Source organism: Conger conger, chromosome 9 (genome assembly GCF_963514075.1).
Source record: "Conger conger chromosome 9, fConCon1.1, whole genome shotgun sequence".
Lineage (NCBI taxonomy): Eukaryota > Metazoa > Chordata > Actinopteri > Anguilliformes > Congridae > Conger > Conger conger.
The window spans coordinates 47605558-47625510 of NC_083768.1; the positions used below are offsets into that span (position 1 = coordinate 47605558).

Consider the following 19953-nt stretch of genomic DNA (forward strand, 5'->3'; position numbering starts at 1 on the left):
AAGCCTAATTTCCCTTAAGTGCATTAATTGACATCTACTAATGGTTTCTACAGGATAATTGGGGGTAAATTAATGGAGACCACACATGTCTCCGTCCCACGCTCAACAGGGGTTCGAACACATTAGAGGCTGTCCACAGACACACGGCGGGTAGGGCATTTTGGATTCAAGCAGTGGGTATTCAGCAGAAATGAGGACATAAATCAAAGTCCACAGTAGGTTAACACTGCATTAGCAGTATTGTACCTTCCACTACTGCGCTAGTATCTCTTACTGTAGTTGCCATCTTTCTCCCTCTGCCTGACAGGTGAGGAACGACCTAACCAACGAACTGGAGAAAGCAGACATTCAAATCGCCGATACAGAGAGCTTCTCCAACGACCCCTGCGTCAACGTGAAGAAGCTGAAGGTGTGTTATGACATGGCCTTTGTTTGAATTTGGTCAGTTGCAGACAGACTTTGGTGTTTCTCCGGTCTCCATTGCTCTCCATTGCTTCTGTGGAATATGCATAGTGGTGTCCAAGGTCCAGATGTGAAAACATAAACCCTGCATGGTCCTCATACAATTTATCTAAAAAATGAATGTAGAACAGCCATAGCAGTCTTGCCAGTAAACTTCCCTTTACTGTTGTGAAACTGAGCCAAACGTTCAGATGCACTGCTCCATGTTCCTGAGTGCTCTCATGAATTGTGGGAAGGTTGTTACAGTAGTACAGGTCACTAAGGACACTGAAATGCTGGAAATCCTCTAGACATCAGTTTATTTCGTAGTTATTTCTGTTTTTAGGCATCGTATAAGAGTAATTTGATCTTCACTTCCTGCCACAGGCCACTCGTTTCGGAGAAGGGCTTTTTTGAGAAAGACTTTACTATTGTTTTAAACAACTTTTTCCGTTTCCACTGAATAGGCAGGCTTTGTTATCTTGGGTTGTGGGTGGTCTTTTCAGCCATTCCAGACTTCTCAGGTTTAAAAGTGAGGTGTCTTTATCAGTGGGAGGTTTGTTTTTTTTGCTGAGGGCTTCAGTGCTGTCTCTCCCCTCTCCCCTCTCCCCAGCCCTCAGCCGTACAATAGAGGTTTGTCCAGGTCTGAGCTGAAGCAGAGCAGGAAGACAAGTGTCTGTACACATGAGAATGCCATGCCCAAGCAGAGGGCTTTGAAAGGGAGCTGAGCCCTCGAAAAGCACACAAAAGTGCACATCTTCCAATGGGATTTTAGCCCAAGGAAAAGGCCACTGCAGCTTTGAGGAGATGAGTGGTTGATGGGGTTCTGTCGAAAGGTTCAGGGAATGACCACACACTAGGCTCCTTATTGTGGTCAACTTCAAATGTAGCAGAATTATGTTTCTCCATTACAGACATTATAGACAAGAAAAGACAAATATATTTTCTCGCATGTCTATCTAAATGCATTTGCATCATATAGACATAAATTATCTCAAGGCCAAAAAAATTTATTTATTATTTAATTAGTTTGCTAATATCTGACATCTCCAGATATTGAATGTTTCACAGGTTATTTAAAAAAGAAAAACCTACATATCATTATACACAGGAGGTATATTGACTATGTGTTGACACCACAAGAAAGGTGTGACCTTCATAAGCCTTTATAGATATTAAAAAATGTGTAACATGGAACTGGAAACAGTACTGTTTATGAAAACTGAAGATTCAGAAGTGCAATGGTTGTAACTTAATTGGCCTTCTGAAGAGATGGGTCAGAAAGCAGATATTGACTGAGAAACAGCCAAGAAAATCGTCCTGCTCTCATTACGGAAAGCATTTCAATCCATTTGCTCAATCAATGCAAAGGTAGTGTTTCCACACATCCTAGAAGCAAAAGGCTATACATTAAACTTAGTGAGAAAAATAACAATCAATAGCCCATTTTTGGTTGTAACAGGGTATGGTTATTAGGAGAAAATACACTGCTTCTTGATTAGATATTAAACATTGATGATTTTCCATCAGTGGTTGGAGGTAATAATTACATTTATGATTTCTTTTTTCTAAAAGCTGGTAAAAAAAAAAACAGGAAAAAACAAAACAAAACATAGAAAGCACAAGTAGTGCATCATTTGAATTTGAAGATTTACTGTATAATTATACTGTACGCTGATGGTATGCTGATAATATGGTATCTTTTGCTATGAATCTATGAAATTTTCACAAGGTCATGATAAAATCTATTTCTTAAATATAAATGATAAGAGCTGCTACATTCAGGCAGTGATCTGCTTGATTTCCATCTGCATTTGACTCAGGAATCAGATTAATTGTTGGCTAAGCAGACACTCTTTTCTTGGAGCACATACTGTAGTACCAGATCTTCCTTTTAGCCAGTTGTGGAGCTCATTGTGCAGTGAATCACACAATCACACAATTGCCTTTACTTTCCATGGATTTCGACCAGTAACCTTTTGGTTATAAAATCAGGAACACAATCACTCTTGACACAGTCAACCTTGCTATACATTGTGTTTTGGCAAGACCATGTGATTTGTCATATTTATTTTCTATAATGTACAAGGTAATGTTGTTCATATTTGAATTGAGTCTGTAACAGCATTTGTTTACCTCAGACTGGAGTGCATGTATTCCAGTGACATTATCCTTCAAATGTTCACAGAACGTGTGCAAACATCTCACTTTATAGATAAACAGCTATGATATTGTTGGCCAAAGCATTACCTTATTTACATTTTCTGTGTGTCATTCACAGGATAATGACGTGAGGATAATTATCGGGCAGTTTGACGAGAACCTGGCCTCAAAAGTTTTCTGCTGTGTAAGTATGTTATATGCAATCTCCTCACCACCACTGGAGGCCAAAGGCATGGTGTGACTAGGGCGAAAGACCTTTCACTGCCACTGGTCTGCATTGAGTGGTGCTAAGTGTTGCTCAAATTCACACGATGCTAAAGATTACCAATGAAGCATTTGGCCAGATTACGTAAATCATTGGTGTTCGAGTCCCCTCCCTGGGAGATGCAGAAGGAGGTGGAAGCTTTTACTTGAATGTATCTGGGAGTCACGGTAGCAGCATGGTGAGTCAGAACATACAGGCTCACTGCCATCGGATTTTCACTGGGTTTTAGATCTAATCCATTTTGGTGCCATCAAGGAAAATTGCAAAGTGCATGTGAGCCTAGCCGTCGTGCTGCAATGATGAGGGACAACTTAGTAACCAGCGGTTTGTTGTTTTCATCCCTGTGCTGTGTAATATAAAAATAACGCCGGTCGAACTGAAAACTTGAGAAATGAACTCTCAAAAGCAAGTTCTAAGCGGGAGCAGAACAGAGACATTTATAGATAAAGCAATTCCCTAAAAAGTCAATAAACCTCTCTAAAGAAAGAGAGAATTCTTGCTATTACTGTGCTTGCTGACTCCTTCTTGATTTGCATGTCGTAATTGCAAAATGGCTCCCGAGTGGCTCAGTGGGAAAAGCAAGCCGGGTCCTATAGTTGCTGACAGAACTCCTCTCAGTTGGCACTCGCTGTTCTGTTATACAAGGGTGGGTTTTAGCTAGCCAGGATTCCTCTTGTTACTGTCTCCCAACAATATGTCAGATGCGTTTAGGCTGCCAGCTGTCCTCAAAGAGATATATGACCCCTCTCTGATGGGGGCCAGTTCTCCTCCAGTACTGTCTAACTTGTAATGTGGAAAATAGCCAGTGATGTGGATGCAGATATATCGGACTATCTACATTTCAGCTGCAGTGCTCCTAGCCTTTCTGTAGATGGCAAAGAGACAGTCTAAGAAGCAGAATGGGTGATTCTTTTCTCCCAGCTCTTTTAAGATGATAGTACTGGGTTTATTCACTGTCCCCTCGTAAGTCTTTTTGCAACAAATGTCGAGATGGCCTGTCATTTTGTGTGTGGGCACGGAATTGGTGCAGTGACCAGCTCCCGGAAGCCTTTATTAATTCATAACTGGCTCTTCCCTTGCCAGTGACAGCAGGCTACACAATTTAATTGCCTCTTTTTAAATAACACTCACTGCCAAGACAATGTTCTACTGCTGGGTAGATTGAAATTAGGCATGTGTGTCTCTAGAAACAGAGCTTTGAAACACTTTATTTTATCACTACAGTTAGCTAGCCAGTATCACGCTGTGCCAAAGCACAGTGGGAGAACCCCAGTACTGTTCTATGAAAGTTTGTCATCTGTAATGACAAGTAATAATGCACTTGCTCTCGCTGTAACAAACTGCAACTGTTGAACTCGATCATTAATGATGTTATTTAGATTATATTATGAATCCACTATCCTCTTCATGTATTCCAGTGGGCATTGTGCCCTCTACGTTCACAGCATAGATATGTATTAGTGTTTAGTTGATTCAGGCTTTTGTCATGGATAGAGAATTCTTTCTAGAAAGTCAGAGTTTCTCAGTGCCCGGATGCAATTATGTATTGATATAAAACAAGGTTCTCTTATACTGTGACAGGAAAAATAATCAAAAAAAAGTTACAATGATTTTGCTGAATACTTGATAGAAATTAAAGAGCAATTTAGAGGACATGAGTTTGAACAAATGCTGTGTTTTCAGTACTCTCGAGACTGTCTAAACCCGTGTAGGCAATTGACAGCTTGAAGAGTTTTCTATTTCGGCCGACTTGAAGGGTTCTCCATCCATCCAGATGGCTTTTTTTAAAGATATGCTTTAATTTATTTTCCTGTTAAAGGTTTTGTCGAAATATATGGGAGTCAATGGACTAAAAAACTGCACACTCAAACTACATCTAAATCGCCTTACACAGATTTCAATTTTCTTTCGTTATATAATTCCGCAATCGTGTAATTTCCTAAATGCAAACTTTTATTCGAGACAATAGCTGTGTACCATTCTGCTCCAATTCACACTCTCGGTGGTAGTCACAAGCAACCGAAGCTTAGCACCTTTGGGAAAGGTTTGGCTGCAACTGAGAACTGAGACTGTGGTTTACAATCACACAAAACCAGCAGGTGTCTATCAGTACCTCAGTGTGACTATCAACACAAACTACACCCTGCCATTTATATGTTTCCTGCGTGGCTGGTTGTGGTTTGAATGTACGATTACATAAACCTGATAATCCCAAACTGCAAATTGTGGCTTGTATTCATATGAGCTATGACAGAAATACACCAATGGATTATTTGAGAAACAAAAAAGTATACAGTGATCCCTTTGTAATAGAAACTTTTCATATGAGAAATTTAAATAAGTGTAAGTACATGAACATTTATTGGAGACATTTCATTTTTAGCAAATATTGCATTAATAGGTCTTATGAAATGAACTAAGGTTAGTGCAAGGTCATTTAAATGCATGCTTTTGAGATGCTATTTTCCCCTCCTTTGAATTCAATTGTATTTACCTGGTCCAATCTCACACCTCATGTTGATACTTAACACTTGGACATATTTATAAAATGTTTTTGAATGGATTGATGACACTAAGTAGAGCATAATGAATTGTAGGTGGAATATCGCTATAAACTGTCAAAAATTTGACACCTCTATGAATAGTGGGAAATTCACAGAAGGAAAGAAAGCTCAAGCAGGCCATCTGGTGTAAATTGAACGTCTGTGGCGTTAGTTCCTGTAGAACCTGAATGCAATTTCCTGTTTTCTCCCAGGCCTACAACCTGAACATGTTTGGCAGTAAGTACCAGTGGATTATCCCGGGCTGGTACCAGGGGAACTGGTGGGAGCAAGCTAACTCCACCAACTGCACCACAAGGAAGCTGCTGACAGCCATGGAGGGCTACATCAGTGTAGACTTCGAACCACTCAGTGCCAAGCAGACCAAGGGCATCTCTGGGAGGGTAGGTGTTCCTCCCCTGTACCTCACGCTACCGTATCAATCCAACCTTAGGTTCAGGGAACTTCTCATCATGGTGCACACCACTGAGTGAGCTGGCCATGAATGTTTGGGATGGTATTTACAGTATACTGGATAGAGCCTTTCAGGATCTCAGGATACGTTACACCAGCCTGGGTGATGCAAGGTAGCCATCTTAGATTATTCTCCCAAAGTTTTACTCAGGTTACCTAAAGTGTCTACTTTTGTGATGTGTTATGTACCATAGATATTACCCTACTAAATGTTTTTGATGGTCACTGGAAAAATGATTAATCAAACAGTGGCCAACTGATAATTGTCTTATCTATCAAAATGTTTACTCATTTTAGTTCAGCTTCTCATCCAATTTTGCATATTCAAAATCTTACTTCACTGCTCCAGACAAAAGAAGAAATAAAACCGAAATGTATCTTATTATTAGTCACCAAATGCAATACAAAACCATTAGGAAGAGTTTGATTGATAATCATGGATTTGACCCTCCATGCAATAGATCAACAGCTTATTTGTATGTTGCTTATTATGAGTAGTAGTTTGAGAAATAGCAGGTGATTAAATCCAGTTCTCAGTGTCCTACTTTATCATGCCATATATGTATGCCAAGCTCTGAGTTTTCCTTTTTGTTTTATTTTGTTTTGTTTTTTTATTATTTCTGAGCAAATGCAAATTTCTCTGTACCCTCAGAACCCCAATAAAGTAGTCATAAAAAGGCTTTTTCTAAACAATCTTTTCTGCCTCTGTATCCAGACACCACAGGAGTATGAGCGGGAGTATAACAGACAGAGGCAGCAGAAAGGCGTGGAATCCAGCAAATTCCACGGATTTGCTTACGATGGCATTTGGGTAATTGCAAAGACACTGACTGGGGTCAGAGAGAAACTGCGAGAGAAAGAGAGAGAAAGCATCTACCGCAACTTTACTGTCGATGACAAGGAGGTGGGGAAGATGGTCTTGGACGCTATGAATGAGACCAACTTTTTTGGAGTGACGGTGAGTGTTTTCTTATATGGTCAGGTCTTGCCAATATTGAATATTAATTTCATTCAAAGCTACTACTGTTGCTTACCACAGCACCACAGTGATATGGCCCTCACCACATAACCACAGAACTGCAATAAGACAGTCCTCCCTGCCAGTGGTGTAATATTTTAGCTGCATTGTATATCTTATGTATAGGAAAGTTTGGGAAAATTGCAGAATGTAGGGGAGTTGCACATGCTAAAAACAAACAGAAAATATTCTAAATGCCAGCGCTGCCTGGAAGATTACCTGTCAAAACAATTTATTCACACTAACAGTCCAGAGTCACACATCTGTAAGCAGAAGGGGAAAACAGGAATATAAAAATACATGCTATTTCTTGAGTGCATTTGTAAATATTTTATCAGAAGACCATGAGAGCGTTATCTTGTTTCGTTCGTGATGGAGACCTCTGGGTGTAAATATATTTTTGCATCATCACAAAATGTGTTGCCACAGAGCAGGTCTTTTAAATCCAGGCTTTGCAGATGATTATGTTTCTTTGTTGAAATACCACATTTCATGCAAAGCATAAACTCCAACACCAGACACACACACACAGATATGCAGGGAGAGAGAGAAAAAGAGAGAGATAGACAGAGAGAGAGAAAGAGGAAGGAGAGAGAGAAGGAAGGAGAGAGATATGCATAATTGGAATAGCTGGTGCACTGTGGGTATATCTGCAGCTAATTCTGGTAAGAGGCCTCTGAGATTGCCCAAAAGAGACAGGTTACTTGCGGAACAGTCTGGCCTAATCAGCCCCTCTAGTTTGTTCCACACTGCGACTCCCAGGCCATGTCATCAAACGCCGATGTTGCTGCTTCCTGCACTCCACAACCCTTTGCAGATGACCTGCTGGGCAGTCCTCAACACTCCTGTTATTGATTGGACAGTAAAGTAATGCAGGGACTAAAACATTAGTTTAGAGACGTGCCCCAGTGAAAGCATTGGGAATCTGAGCAAATATCAAAGCAGAGGATTGAAGCAATGCTCTCTACTCAAAGGCTATTGCAGGCCAGTAACTGTACAGTGTACACACTACACTGACCCACCCCCACCCCCTCTCACACACTCACACCACTGTCCGGTCTCCGCTAGACAGATAGATCCTCTCATGGGCTCTCAGCCATTTCTGTGAAATTTTACTTTCATCGTGCTACATTCCGTCATGGAGTAACCATTAATACTGGTAAGAACACTTTAGATGTTCCAAGTCTGTTTCTTATTGTTGTGCAAATACCATATGTGATAGTAGAGTGCAGTAGCATAGATAAGCTTCAAATAGCCTCTATCCAATGTATTTCAAGTGGTATGATCTTTCTGAGTGGAGCATGTCCATAGGGGCATCACACATGTTGTGCCTGGTGTCATACTGTAGCCCTCAGGCACTGGGACTGTGTGTCACTGGGACAGGTGAATAGAAGCGTGAGGTTTTGATAGGGAACGCACAACCTGCAGCTCTTCTCTACTGCACATTACAAGGAGCGGGAGGAGGCATTCTTGTCATCGACGCCATCTCACAAAGTCTCTTTTACACACAGTCTCTTTTACACACAGTCTCTTTACACACCGTCTCTTTTACACACAGACCCTTTTACACACCGTCTCTTTTACACACAGACCCTTTTACACACCGTCTCTTTTACACACAGACCCTTTTACACACCGTCTCTTTTACACAGTCTCTTTTACACACAGTCTCTATCACACACAGACCCTGTCCCCAGATGGCACCCTGCTGCCCAGTGATCCACAGGGCCTCAAGAGCCACAGTGAGCCACAGTGCTATCTTCCCAAAATGCAAACACAGGACAAAATGTTTGGGTTGGATGTATCACACACTAAATTGTGAACTTGCTTTCTGAAAATCCTGAGTTAATCCCAAAATGTCATCAAACTAATCAACTAACTAACTTAGTTAACCAATGCTAGTGATAATACAAAAGAGCAAACAATATAGTAGCTACTACATTGCTTGGTAGTACCACCTGACTACTTACCTGCCACCACACAACACTCTTCCCCAAAGTTTTTTATTATTATGTTTGGGTTGTACTGCAAGGCATAGATTCAGCTGTTGTTCCATGTTTACATCTGCCTGATTTTATACAAAGCTGTGATAACTGGAAAGGTCAGCTTCAAACAAGTTCAAAATTCAAACTATTTGAACTTTCAGGATTGCAGCTTGGCTTTATTTTGAGGTGTGACATTGCTGCCAAGATGGGAATCAACACTCCCTCCATAGCAGTGGTCTCCAACCCTAGTCCTGGAGAGCCATAGGGTCTGCTGGTTTCTGTTGTTACTCTGCACTCAATTAATCAATTAGAACAGTTGATTACACAGTTAACTCACCTCATCTTGTTACCTGAGTCTCAATAGAGTGCTGATTTTCAGGTGAAAGCAAAAACCAGCTAACCCAGTAGCTCTCCAGGACCAGGGTTGGAGACCACAGCTCCTTAGGAATTTAAAGACTTGGCCCTATGTCAAGCGTTTCAATGGGGGTCATGTGAAAGCAGTTCAGCGACAAGGTGGTAGTGTGAGTTTAATTTGGCAAGCACTCATTGGGTAACTGCAGCACTGGCTCCTCCCAACGGTGCGACAGCCTATTAGTGATTTTTTGGCTCATTGCTTAGCTTGCTGCCCATTGAGCACACATTGAGCATGACTTTTTCCATTTTGGCATTCAGTGCTGCAGGTTCCAGTGCAGTGGGTAATTCTAAAAGCCATTTCCTGTATAGTTAAACAGCTGCAGTGCAGCCATTTGGAGATGGCACGGTCTGCTGTACGTCAGGGGGACCGTCAGTATGTTCTCTGCAGGTGCTCTGCGGAGACGGCCAGTTGGTGTTGGGATCTGGCTGTTCTGTTGGGTTGAGAATGCCACCCCCCAACTGCAGGGAGGTCGCATGAGTAATAAGGACGAGCAGGCTTCGGTGGGCTTGTCAACAGTGGGTACATTCAGAATGCTTCTCAAAATAATACTCTAATGCTAAGGCTCTCCCAGTCCATTCATAGTCCCTGTATTCAAATCTTTGTGGGTTTAATAATTTGTATTTTTTATTTAATCTTTTATGTCTTTGTTCTACGGCCAAGTTTTTTTTATTTTTGTTTTTCATGCTGTCGAATCAGACCTGGGTCAAATATGCATTTGTTTTGGATTAAAATACGGTTCTGGGCTCTGTTGATCTTGCCTGGTACAATTAAGCCTGCCAAGAGGACCAGAAGGCCAGGTTTGCACTTTTTGAGAGTATTTCCGTTCCATTTCAGTGGGCAAGCTCAGTAGAAGTGTAGACAAGTATTTAAATGTAAAACAAATATGTATTTGACCAGGTCTGAAAAAATACTAACAAAAAAGGCATACCACAGTGAATAAAAGTGTGTTTCCATGATTCACTGCGTACAGAATAGTGGTACCTTGTTGTACCTTGATTAGTTCTGTGACTGTCCCACTGTTAATGTTATACGTGTGAAATTAGTATTTAATTCAGTTCAAAATATACTTCTGGGAAATGTCACAATTAAACGAGACTTAAAACGAAAAACCGTTTGGACAGAACATTACATTTTACAGTGAGCTTTATTCAAATTTTGTTCATTGTTTAGTTTCGGTGATGGCATGTGATATGAAGCCTTCGCTTCGTTTTCTAACAGTTATAATATTTTTAACGGAAAATCAAAGTGCTGAAATGATGTGTTGATTAGTGAATTGCACAAATGTCTTTATATAATCTTTGCGTGTATATAAAGCCACACCGTATTTTTAACCGACTGATTCAGAGCATGTCTTGCACCCACCCTAGGAACAAGGCACAACCCCACTTACTGAGGCCCAAGGGCTACGGCCATTTCCTGCCCTGTACCCATACACTAATTTGCACCGATCTGTTTAAGCTCGTTGTTATACAGCACATTTATATCATCATAGAAGCCGAACGAAGACAAAAATCACGCTGATAGGACGCGCTCTACACTTCAAAGCATTTTGAGTCTTTTGAAGTTAAATTGGCTCTTCCAACACCTTCCCGTTTTAAATGCAGCTTCAATCGTTCCTGATCTCCATCTCCTTCACCTGTTTTGTGTAATCAAATAATCCCAAACTCCAATTAAATGACAAATTAGAGAGCTCTCTGAAAATGGCAGTCCATTGACATCATTTTCTTGTACTCTAATTGTGATTATCCAGAAGGGCAACTAAATTAATATCTCATGTTGATGTTACAATTTCCGAGTGATGTTTGACATTTCAGCTGTTAATTTTCGAGTCACGTGATTCCTTTTTGAGTCATTCAGCATCAGACAGTTCAATATTGTATTCAGAATTTCTTAATATGTTCAGAATTGTTTAGCGCCATATCACAACATCAGATCACGTAGTATTGTGTCATTTTACTTTGGATCATTCAGAATCAAATCCTTCAGGAGAACTTTGCTTAACATTGTATCTATTCAATGAGTTTCATGTTTTTCTCAGATAGCTGAGTGAAGGATGAGCTACAGTGAATTTAGGATTGTGGTGCATTGGTCATTGCAGTGTAAGTCCTGCTCTGTGTTGAGCTCAAAGGATATAGTCAGTAGGCCAGAGGTTTTAGAGACAAGCTGTTTGATGATGTTCAAGAGCTTATGTAGTACCACTTTTAGCTCCAACCATACACTCTAAAGACAACACAACTTGCTCTTATAGAGAGTCTAACATTTGTTTTCCCTGTAAGAGACACACAGTCACTGCGAACAACAAGTTACTCTTTCTTAGATAAGACATGAAGCGGGTAATTGATTTCTTATCGATCCTTTCATATATCTCATTTTTATTTGGCAAATCATTTTTTTTTAGCAAGTAAATGTGTATACCATGATAAACTGATCAATTCACATACCTCCAATTTAACAAACAGCCTTGGCATTGCTCTCTGTCAGAAGTGGTTGTGGTAAGCTCTACTTTGTTACAATGCCTGGAGTAAGTGATGTTCCAGGGAAAACTAATAAAAAAACAGCATATAAATCTCAATAAAATACAATCTCAGGCCATGATCTGCACCAAAAGCATCCAGTGTATCTGGTCCCCCCCCTTATCTCCCACTGAAATTAATTAGCTGTGATAATGTATGAAGGAAGGTTCTAGAGGGCTCCTCAAGGTTGTCTGGAGAAGCAGGGCCTCACATTCTAAACAAGACACAGTGTATTGAGCAGCAGCGTCTGATTTAAATGGCTTTGTTTGCCTTGCGGGGGACATAAAGAAAATATGGACAGCATAGCCCATATGATCTGTATCTTATATCCTTATTGCCCAGAAATATCATCTATATGGGGACAGTGGTCCATCATCAAAGTTCTCATTATACGAGCTCCAACTGTGGTGGTGCATAATCGTCCATGGCATTACCCTGGGAGGGAGAGACACAGCCAGGAGGGCATTTCCTGCCTCATCAAACAAGAGCCCCTCAAATTTTCAAGCTTGTAACTGTAGCCTGTGCTTTCATCAGCAGCATAAGTAGTTTAACCCTCCAGCACAGTGGCTACATGGTTCTGCTGGTGGACTGCAGATTAGGAGGAAATAGTAGATGGCTGCATGTGTTTTAGGTGAGGTACAGGGGCTGTTGAGCAAAGCGAAGGCCCTTCAAAACTCTTTTTGAGAGAAGATGCCTTCAAAGGGTAATAAACTTGTGACCATGTGGAAGGTTCTTATTTCCGTATCTTATGCCCGTAATTCTCTTGAAATTCACGTTATGCTTGGTGAGGCACTCAAATTGAAAATAAACAGTTCAGCGTTTGTTGGTGTGATGTTGAGATATGTATTAATCAGTGCTTTCTCGTTTTCTCTTTTTCAAGGGACAAGTTATGTTCAGGAATGGAGAGAGAATGGGGACGATCAAATTCACACAGTTTCAAGGTAAGTCAGTGTCGCCTTCCTAAACCTGCACAGGAATGAGGCTCGTCATTTTAAGTGGCCTCTTCCATTAAACCTACTGGCTAATTATTATAATAATTATTATTGTCATCCATTAGCTTACACCCTTGTGACACACAGGAAGCAATGTCTTTCCTGTCCATTTCAAGGCGAATCTACTCCTTTTAACACTGTCCAACCACAATTCTCTGTCCTCAACACTAAGTGTCAAAGCCAAGGCATTTTTTTTTTTATTCTTAACCAACATTTTCATCAACTATACTGACCATCAGTCTCATCTTATTGCTATCGAACCAACAGGCACTAACTGCATCATTCAGTGAAAATCATTACTTGAATTCACTTCAAAGGCAAATTACATTACAGTTTGATTGAATTATTGAGTTTTTGAAAAAAATTGAAGTGGAAGTTGAATTACCGCAGTGCTATCTCCTGGTTGATTATGTACTGTATATGGGAACATTGTGAATACAACAGGGAGATGCTGTTGAACCTCATTTATTTATATTAGTGAACAGCAGCAGTAGATGCCATTGGTTGAGGATTTGGACATGTACTCCTAATATGCAAAGCTAAGCTATGTATGTTACTTTGGTTAATAATGATGGCTTATAATAATGAAGTCAATAAAAAAAGATATTAAGTGACCCTACTGAAACATCAGAAAATGAATACCTGCTTAGCTGTAAGAAACAGCTTTTGTTTATATTTAGCTTAAGACTTCAGTTGCTAATACTTAGTGATGCAGTCTGTTGAGTCTCTTGTTCGTAGTACAGTGATGACCTCCGCGGTTCAGATCTAGTCCAGTCCATGTCAGGCTGGGAGTCATTGGCTAATGGCTACTTAGTCACAGTACCCCCCCTGGGAGGGTGGGTTGCGCAGGCAGAAAATCACCCGCCTTATCACCAAATAGAAGCTCCTCTGTTTGATCGAGCTTTCTGTGATATGCCACCAGTGCCACTGCAGGAGTTGAGCAGTACTATGGTGCAGTATCTGCAGCAAGCCAGACCATGCTTCAATCCACTGTCCACTAGCTGAACTGCAGTCGATGTGTCAGAGGACACATGAGGCTCATTCCAATTACTTTTTTTATTTTCCTTGCTCCTGACCCGGAAATCGATTGAGGTCCGCCATCTTTAATGATATTACAACCCATTAAATGTTCCTTCTAGGAGTTAGAACTGAAAGTTAACAACTCTCAAACTTTTCTTCCTCATGAGGAAACACGAGCACATCTCATAAATGTTAAGAAAGACCCAGACAGTGGAACAAGCCTTAAGTTATGTAGACACAAATATGAACTGTGCATAGTAAAATGTCCACTGTTAATTAAACTCTTAACGGAGTCCAATTGCAACCACATGTACACGTTCAAGTAAGAGTTCATTGAAAATTTGTAACAATTTGCTTTGTGGCCTTCTGGGTGACTTAAGATTGTGGCCACTCCAGGGCAAACTAATGGTCCCTGCCCCTCCCCTTCCTTTGTGTCCATCCTATCACAGAGTCCTGTCTGGACGTGCCAGGAAGTACGACACCTTTGTTTCGCATTAACTGTGGAGAAGGGCTTGCCTCTTTAAATTAATATTTATAGAGGCGCTGATCCTCTCTCCAGGGTTGTCCTGTTGTGTGCCGAAGAATCCTGAGGCGTGTGTCTGTCGCCCACGGAAACTAGGGCTGTCAAACATTCCATGAAGCTGTCAGCAATGCAGTAGTCAAATTTGAATGAATACATCTGGGGAAAATACTTTAACGTTTTACAAGGTTGTAGCTTTGTGGTAACAGTGAAGTTTGAATGAGACTCATTTGTAACCATACAAATAAACATATACACTTGAAATTCAGGCGTAAATGTTGGAAACGTATTAAAGTTCATGAATCAGTGAATGTAGTTGTGCAATGGTACTACCAGTATAACCACTGCAAAATTGAGACTAAGACGCGTACCTTTTTTCTTGTGATTTGACCGGAATGCCATGAAGAAGCCATCAGTAATATACTGTAGACTTAACTCATTGTCTATCCCAATAATAAATGTTAAGTGATCTAAAAAACAAGGAAGGAAATGTTGAAGAGCGGGAATTATGTTGCAATATCTGATGACGGTGGTCGTAAAAAGCCACAGCAGTTGCACTGTCAACAAACAAGCTTGCTTCCAAACCTCGCAATGGACAACAAACTTTGCTCATTCATGGCTGTTAACCACACATGGTTTATTTGCTGCTTGGTGTTTTATTACACCAACAGTTTATTGCAGCGAGTGTAGTATCAGTCTGTTTGGTGTTAAATGCCCATTGACCTTGTTGTTACACTTGTCACCACAGACAGAGTCAGGTTTCACCAGTGAGTAATCAGTGGCATGACTGGCACCGCCACACACATTTTCAACACTCAATCAGGTCAGAAGTCATTTTAGCTCCTCCATTGGTAACATAGGAAATGTTCCTCCAATCTCGTGCCTTTTACAGTTTCTAACAGTATTTCGAGTAGATGTGCCTAAACGATAGCCTACTGTTAGGAGAGGGTTCTGACAAACCAAAAGCAGTGGTTATTCTCAAGCAAACACTCTCTTGAGTTTCCTTTTGAAATGCTTGTTAAGTGTTGAAAAGCTTGAAATTAGTTTAGAGCTCCAGCTTATGTTCAACTGACATAAAACAGGCCTACATATGAGATGATGATTGGTAAAGATAAGATACACATAGGCTTTCACAGAAAAAATGGAAACATTGTAAACCTTTATTGCCCCAAAGGGAATTTGTCTAGCACACAACAAACAATATAAACAATATTGAGTGACATGAAAACAACATAAAAAAACAACAACATGATATGACATTAAGGCAACATTAAACAATGGACATGACAAAGAAATAATCTGGACATAAAGTGCAATGAAAAGCATAAAAAATGAAAATGCATTGTGATAATTTGCGGATGATCTGGAGCCTGTAGAATGATTTAATGCTTAATGTCCTTATATGAAGTTGTTGTTGCCTTCTATGATGAAATCCGCTAGCATAGCACTTAGCAGTATACCGGAAATGCCATCCAGCAGGACCTCCGCTTTACCTCCCTATGCTTCTTGGATTAAAAGTGGTAATAAAAGAGCCAATGGCCAGAAACCTATCATCTAGAATCCTTAAAGCAAGGTTGAACGTATACCGCTCTGAGAGTTGGGAGATGCTCATTGTTTGAGTTCCTGTTATTTTCATGCCAGTTCCTCACACTTTTTCCATTTTATTGTATTCTGAACTGAGAGCCTTTTATGGGTATGACTGTTTACAAGGCTGTTGTCTGTTGAGTGACACGGTCAATACAGCCGACTGCTCAAATGCACATGGGACTAATAACTGGTTTTAAGCTAGCTCTTGAAAGATTAGCATGGTGTTTAAAGAGGGGTCTTGAAAAAGTACCTAAAATACATTCAAGAAAAATTCTGCCTTTATTACAAATTGTAGAGGATAGCTACTTAATCTTTTGTATAGGTTACTGGTTTAATAATCAGTCTAATATATACCTGTAAAAATGTGTCCCATGCAATTATTGGCATAACATGGTAAAACAATGTTCAACGAATAGTCTGAGATGATGATCATTGGCATTCCTGCCCTCACCTCTAAATGGTAATTTTCCAGCAACCTTATGGAGCATATTCATACTTTATGTTTTGCCTGCCTTTGCAGATCCAGTCAGAGCTGAGAAATATGACAACATTTGCATAGCAAGGAAAGAATTAGAATTAAATACTTTTGACTTTTTGCGTATGTGTTGCGCTTCTGTGGAAATGTGTGAGCCAGAATACATTTATTGGGTAATTAAAGCTTGCCCAACCACATACAGCCACATGCACACACATACACACAAACATAACTTACATATAATCACAACTAATTGTTTTATCCCCCCAAAGCTATACACAGCCTCATTATCTCAATAAAAGGGGGACATCACAAGGGATTCATTTGGACACGGTTATTAGCATGCTGTTAGCATACGAACGCACATTAGCATGCTGTCAGAATATTAGCATATAACAGCCAAGTTCCTTCCAGCAACTCTCAAATATTGGCTTAGTGCCATTGGTAACAGGAATGGAAGGCCTTTTTTCACTGAAAAGGACACAAATCTGGCTCTAGTGCTGGCTACGCACCTGCAGGACAGCCCTGTGACAGAATCCAGAAGCAGCGCTCCACTCTAGCATAATGGTCTCCATTATCGCCAGCTGTCAGAGAGGCTGTTTAATGCCTTTATTTGGACAGATTTAGATAGGTGACTCATATGTTTAGCAGAAACACTTATTTCCTGCAGGGATAGCACACTGTATGAAGCACTGCAAGCTCCTTGCACAATGAAATGTCTGTTGGTTACTTTGCTAGGAAACATAGCCGATGTCTGGCCCTATACCCCCGTTTGGGATACGATTTATTCTAAAATACCCTTCTTTTCGGTGCCTATGACACACTATGAACCTTGTGTGTGTGGTCTCCTGGGATATTCAGGGAATTAAGGGGCTGTTTTTAGCGCACTAAGTGTCTTTTCCAAATGTACACTGCAAGATATTGTAATCAGTTGTTGGCCATTTTAACTTAAACTATTTAGAACATCTCATACTGCAGAAGACGTGATGGCAGTGTGAAATATCAGGGTCAGTTGTTATCGACTGTATCTATCTGGGGTCATGGCAACATGACGCTGTAGGCTACAGCCAGGTCTGGAGTGATAAGAACGTGGGAATGGGAATGTTAGCGGAAACAGCAATGTGAGATACCAAGCTTCAGCAGAAAGAGGACACCAGCTTGGGAATAGCTCAGATTCCATGGTACAACAGAACTCCTGGGGGACTGGCTCTGCCCAAGGCAAGGAATCGCAGCAGAGATGAACTGAACTAGTTTTTCAATGCAGCGTTGGTGTAACTTCAGATTGAGATTGAGCACACAGGCTTCTTCATGTATATGTGTGTGTGTGTGTGTGTGTGTGTGTGTGTGTGTGTGTGTGTGTGTGTGTGTGTGTGTGTGTGTGTGTGTGTGCGTGTGTGTGTGTGTGTGTGTCATTGTTTTCGAAAGTTTCAAGTGCTGAGCATGTAGCAATATGATTAGTTGTATCACCTTGTCAGCTTATAAGTTGTACATGTACAGTAGGTTAGCTATACATTGCCTATATACTACTGTATAACATCTCTGTGTGGTTATATTATGTATGTCTGGTATTATTACCATATGTTTCAAATTCTCCTGCCACCACCTCTTTTCGATGCAGTCTTGAGCCCTTATCCAAGCCCTTATCATCTACAGCTGCTTGTTGAAAGAAGGCCTGAGGGTACTGCGGCTCCTGGCTATCCCCACTCTCAGCTCTCTCCAAAAAGCCAGTGGCATTCATTTTTTACCCAGCAGGCTTACCACACACGTTCTCTTCATGTCTTTGCACAGAGGGCCAGGAAGTGAAGGTGGGGGAATACAATGCCATTGAGGACGCTCTGGACCTCATCAACAACACCATCCGCTTTCAAGGTAGGGGAGCCGTAGGCAGCCCAGTCAAGGCAAGAGCGAGGGGGAATCGATGCCAATGTTTTCCACACAGTCTCATGACATTCAGACTCCTGTGCTAACATGGCCGTCTTATCCAGTCCAGATTTCATTTACTTACCGTCAAATGTCTGCGGACTTCTTTCACAAGAGAATTTGTTTCACATATTCATGTGTTGGTATTCTCTGTACCTATTAGTCCATATCTAGGCAACCTTGGTTTCTAAGACTCCAGTTTTGGACAGTGGCAACTAAAGTACACATTTTAAAGCAGTTCACATGCAATGCTGTAAGTTCAGCCATTGAAATTAGTCGGCACCCTGGCAAACAACTGACAAAGTAAACAAAAAGAACAAACAAAGAGATTGCTGCCAGGGAGCATACAACTTTTTCCAGCCGGAGAATTTTCAGAAAAAAACAAACTTCCAGAAAGTCTGCTCTAGTGTGCTACAGCAGAACTTTTTAACTGCCCTTGTGCCCATATATAAAGTAATAGGTTATACATTTTGTCATAGATTTATTATTTATTCTAGTTGTGGATAAGGCATATTCTAATATACAACCGGTTTACTTATTTTCTTTTCTTTAGCATTAGTGACCCTCCCCAAAATGAATGCAATTGGAAAGGAACATTTGGGATAAAATCTTGAAATTGTCCCGCAAAAAAACCAACACAACCCATATTTGTTTGATACCATATTAGATATCAAAACTTGATACAGTATAATGTCTGGTAGTGTATTGTTTTCCTTCATTAATAGCAGTGGGTAATGAACTGGCTTTATATCTCAATAAAATAAAATAATGGAACTATGTTATTAAATAACATATTAAATAACTCTTGAGGCCAGATTCACAACAAATGCACTGTGTGTATGTGTGTGTGTGTGTGTGTGTGTGTGTGTTTCTGTGTTTGCGCCTGCAAGATTACTATTCTTTTCATACTTTCAAAAATTCAAAAGCTATATATTACTTTTTATTAAGGGATACTGTATTCCTACATTTCAGATATTAACTGGTTTTAATGTGATAAATCAAGCCCAACCCACCTGTCAAAATTTGCACTGCAGTATGCTTACGGAATATGCTTACTTTCAATTCTGCGGAGAAATACAAGTAATTTCTACTTTTAGATCTGCCTCAACCTGTTTAACACACACACACACACACAGTCATACACACACACAAACACACACTCACACACACACAGTCATACACACACACAAACACACACTCACACATTCACACACACACACACACACACACACACACACACAAACACAGTCATACACACACACAAACACACACTCACACACACACACGCACACATTGTCCTGAGCAGGCAGGTGACCAGTCGCTTCCTTTCGGCTGTAGGAGTAGAGCCCCCCAAGGACCGGACGTTTGTGCGTTTGCAGCGGCGTCACATCAACGTGCCCCTCTACAGCATCCTGTCCACCATCACCGTGCTGGGCATGCTCATGGCCGGAGCCTTCCTCTTCTTCAACATCAAGAACCGCAACCACAGGTGAGGACCTTGCTCTATCTACGCCAGGGATCGCCAAGTCTGCGGCCTCAAATCCAAATCCCGGCCCTGATTTTCTTTTCTGCCGGGTAATTAGTGCTACCGATTGGCCAGACTGTCTTCACACCTGACTCCCAGG

At 40.8% G+C, this 19953-nt stretch overlaps 1 protein-coding gene across 1 annotated transcript in view; it reads left to right on the top strand.

Moving 5' to 3' along the window:
* Positions 1-19953, top strand: part of gabbr2 (gamma-aminobutyric acid (GABA) B receptor, 2) — a 234188-nt gene that overhangs the window by 151876 nt on the left and 62359 nt on the right. Inside the window, exons 4-10 of the mRNA XM_061253572.1 lie at positions 308-409; positions 2723-2788; positions 5625-5813; positions 6599-6841; positions 12695-12755; positions 18197-18277; positions 19667-19817. Of these exons, the coding sequence (XP_061109556.1) occupies positions 308-409; positions 2723-2788; positions 5625-5813; positions 6599-6841; positions 12695-12755; positions 18197-18277; positions 19667-19817 (893 nt within the window). The remainder of the gene's footprint in view (positions 1-307; positions 410-2722; positions 2789-5624; positions 5814-6598; positions 6842-12694; positions 12756-18196; positions 18278-19666; positions 19818-19953) is intronic.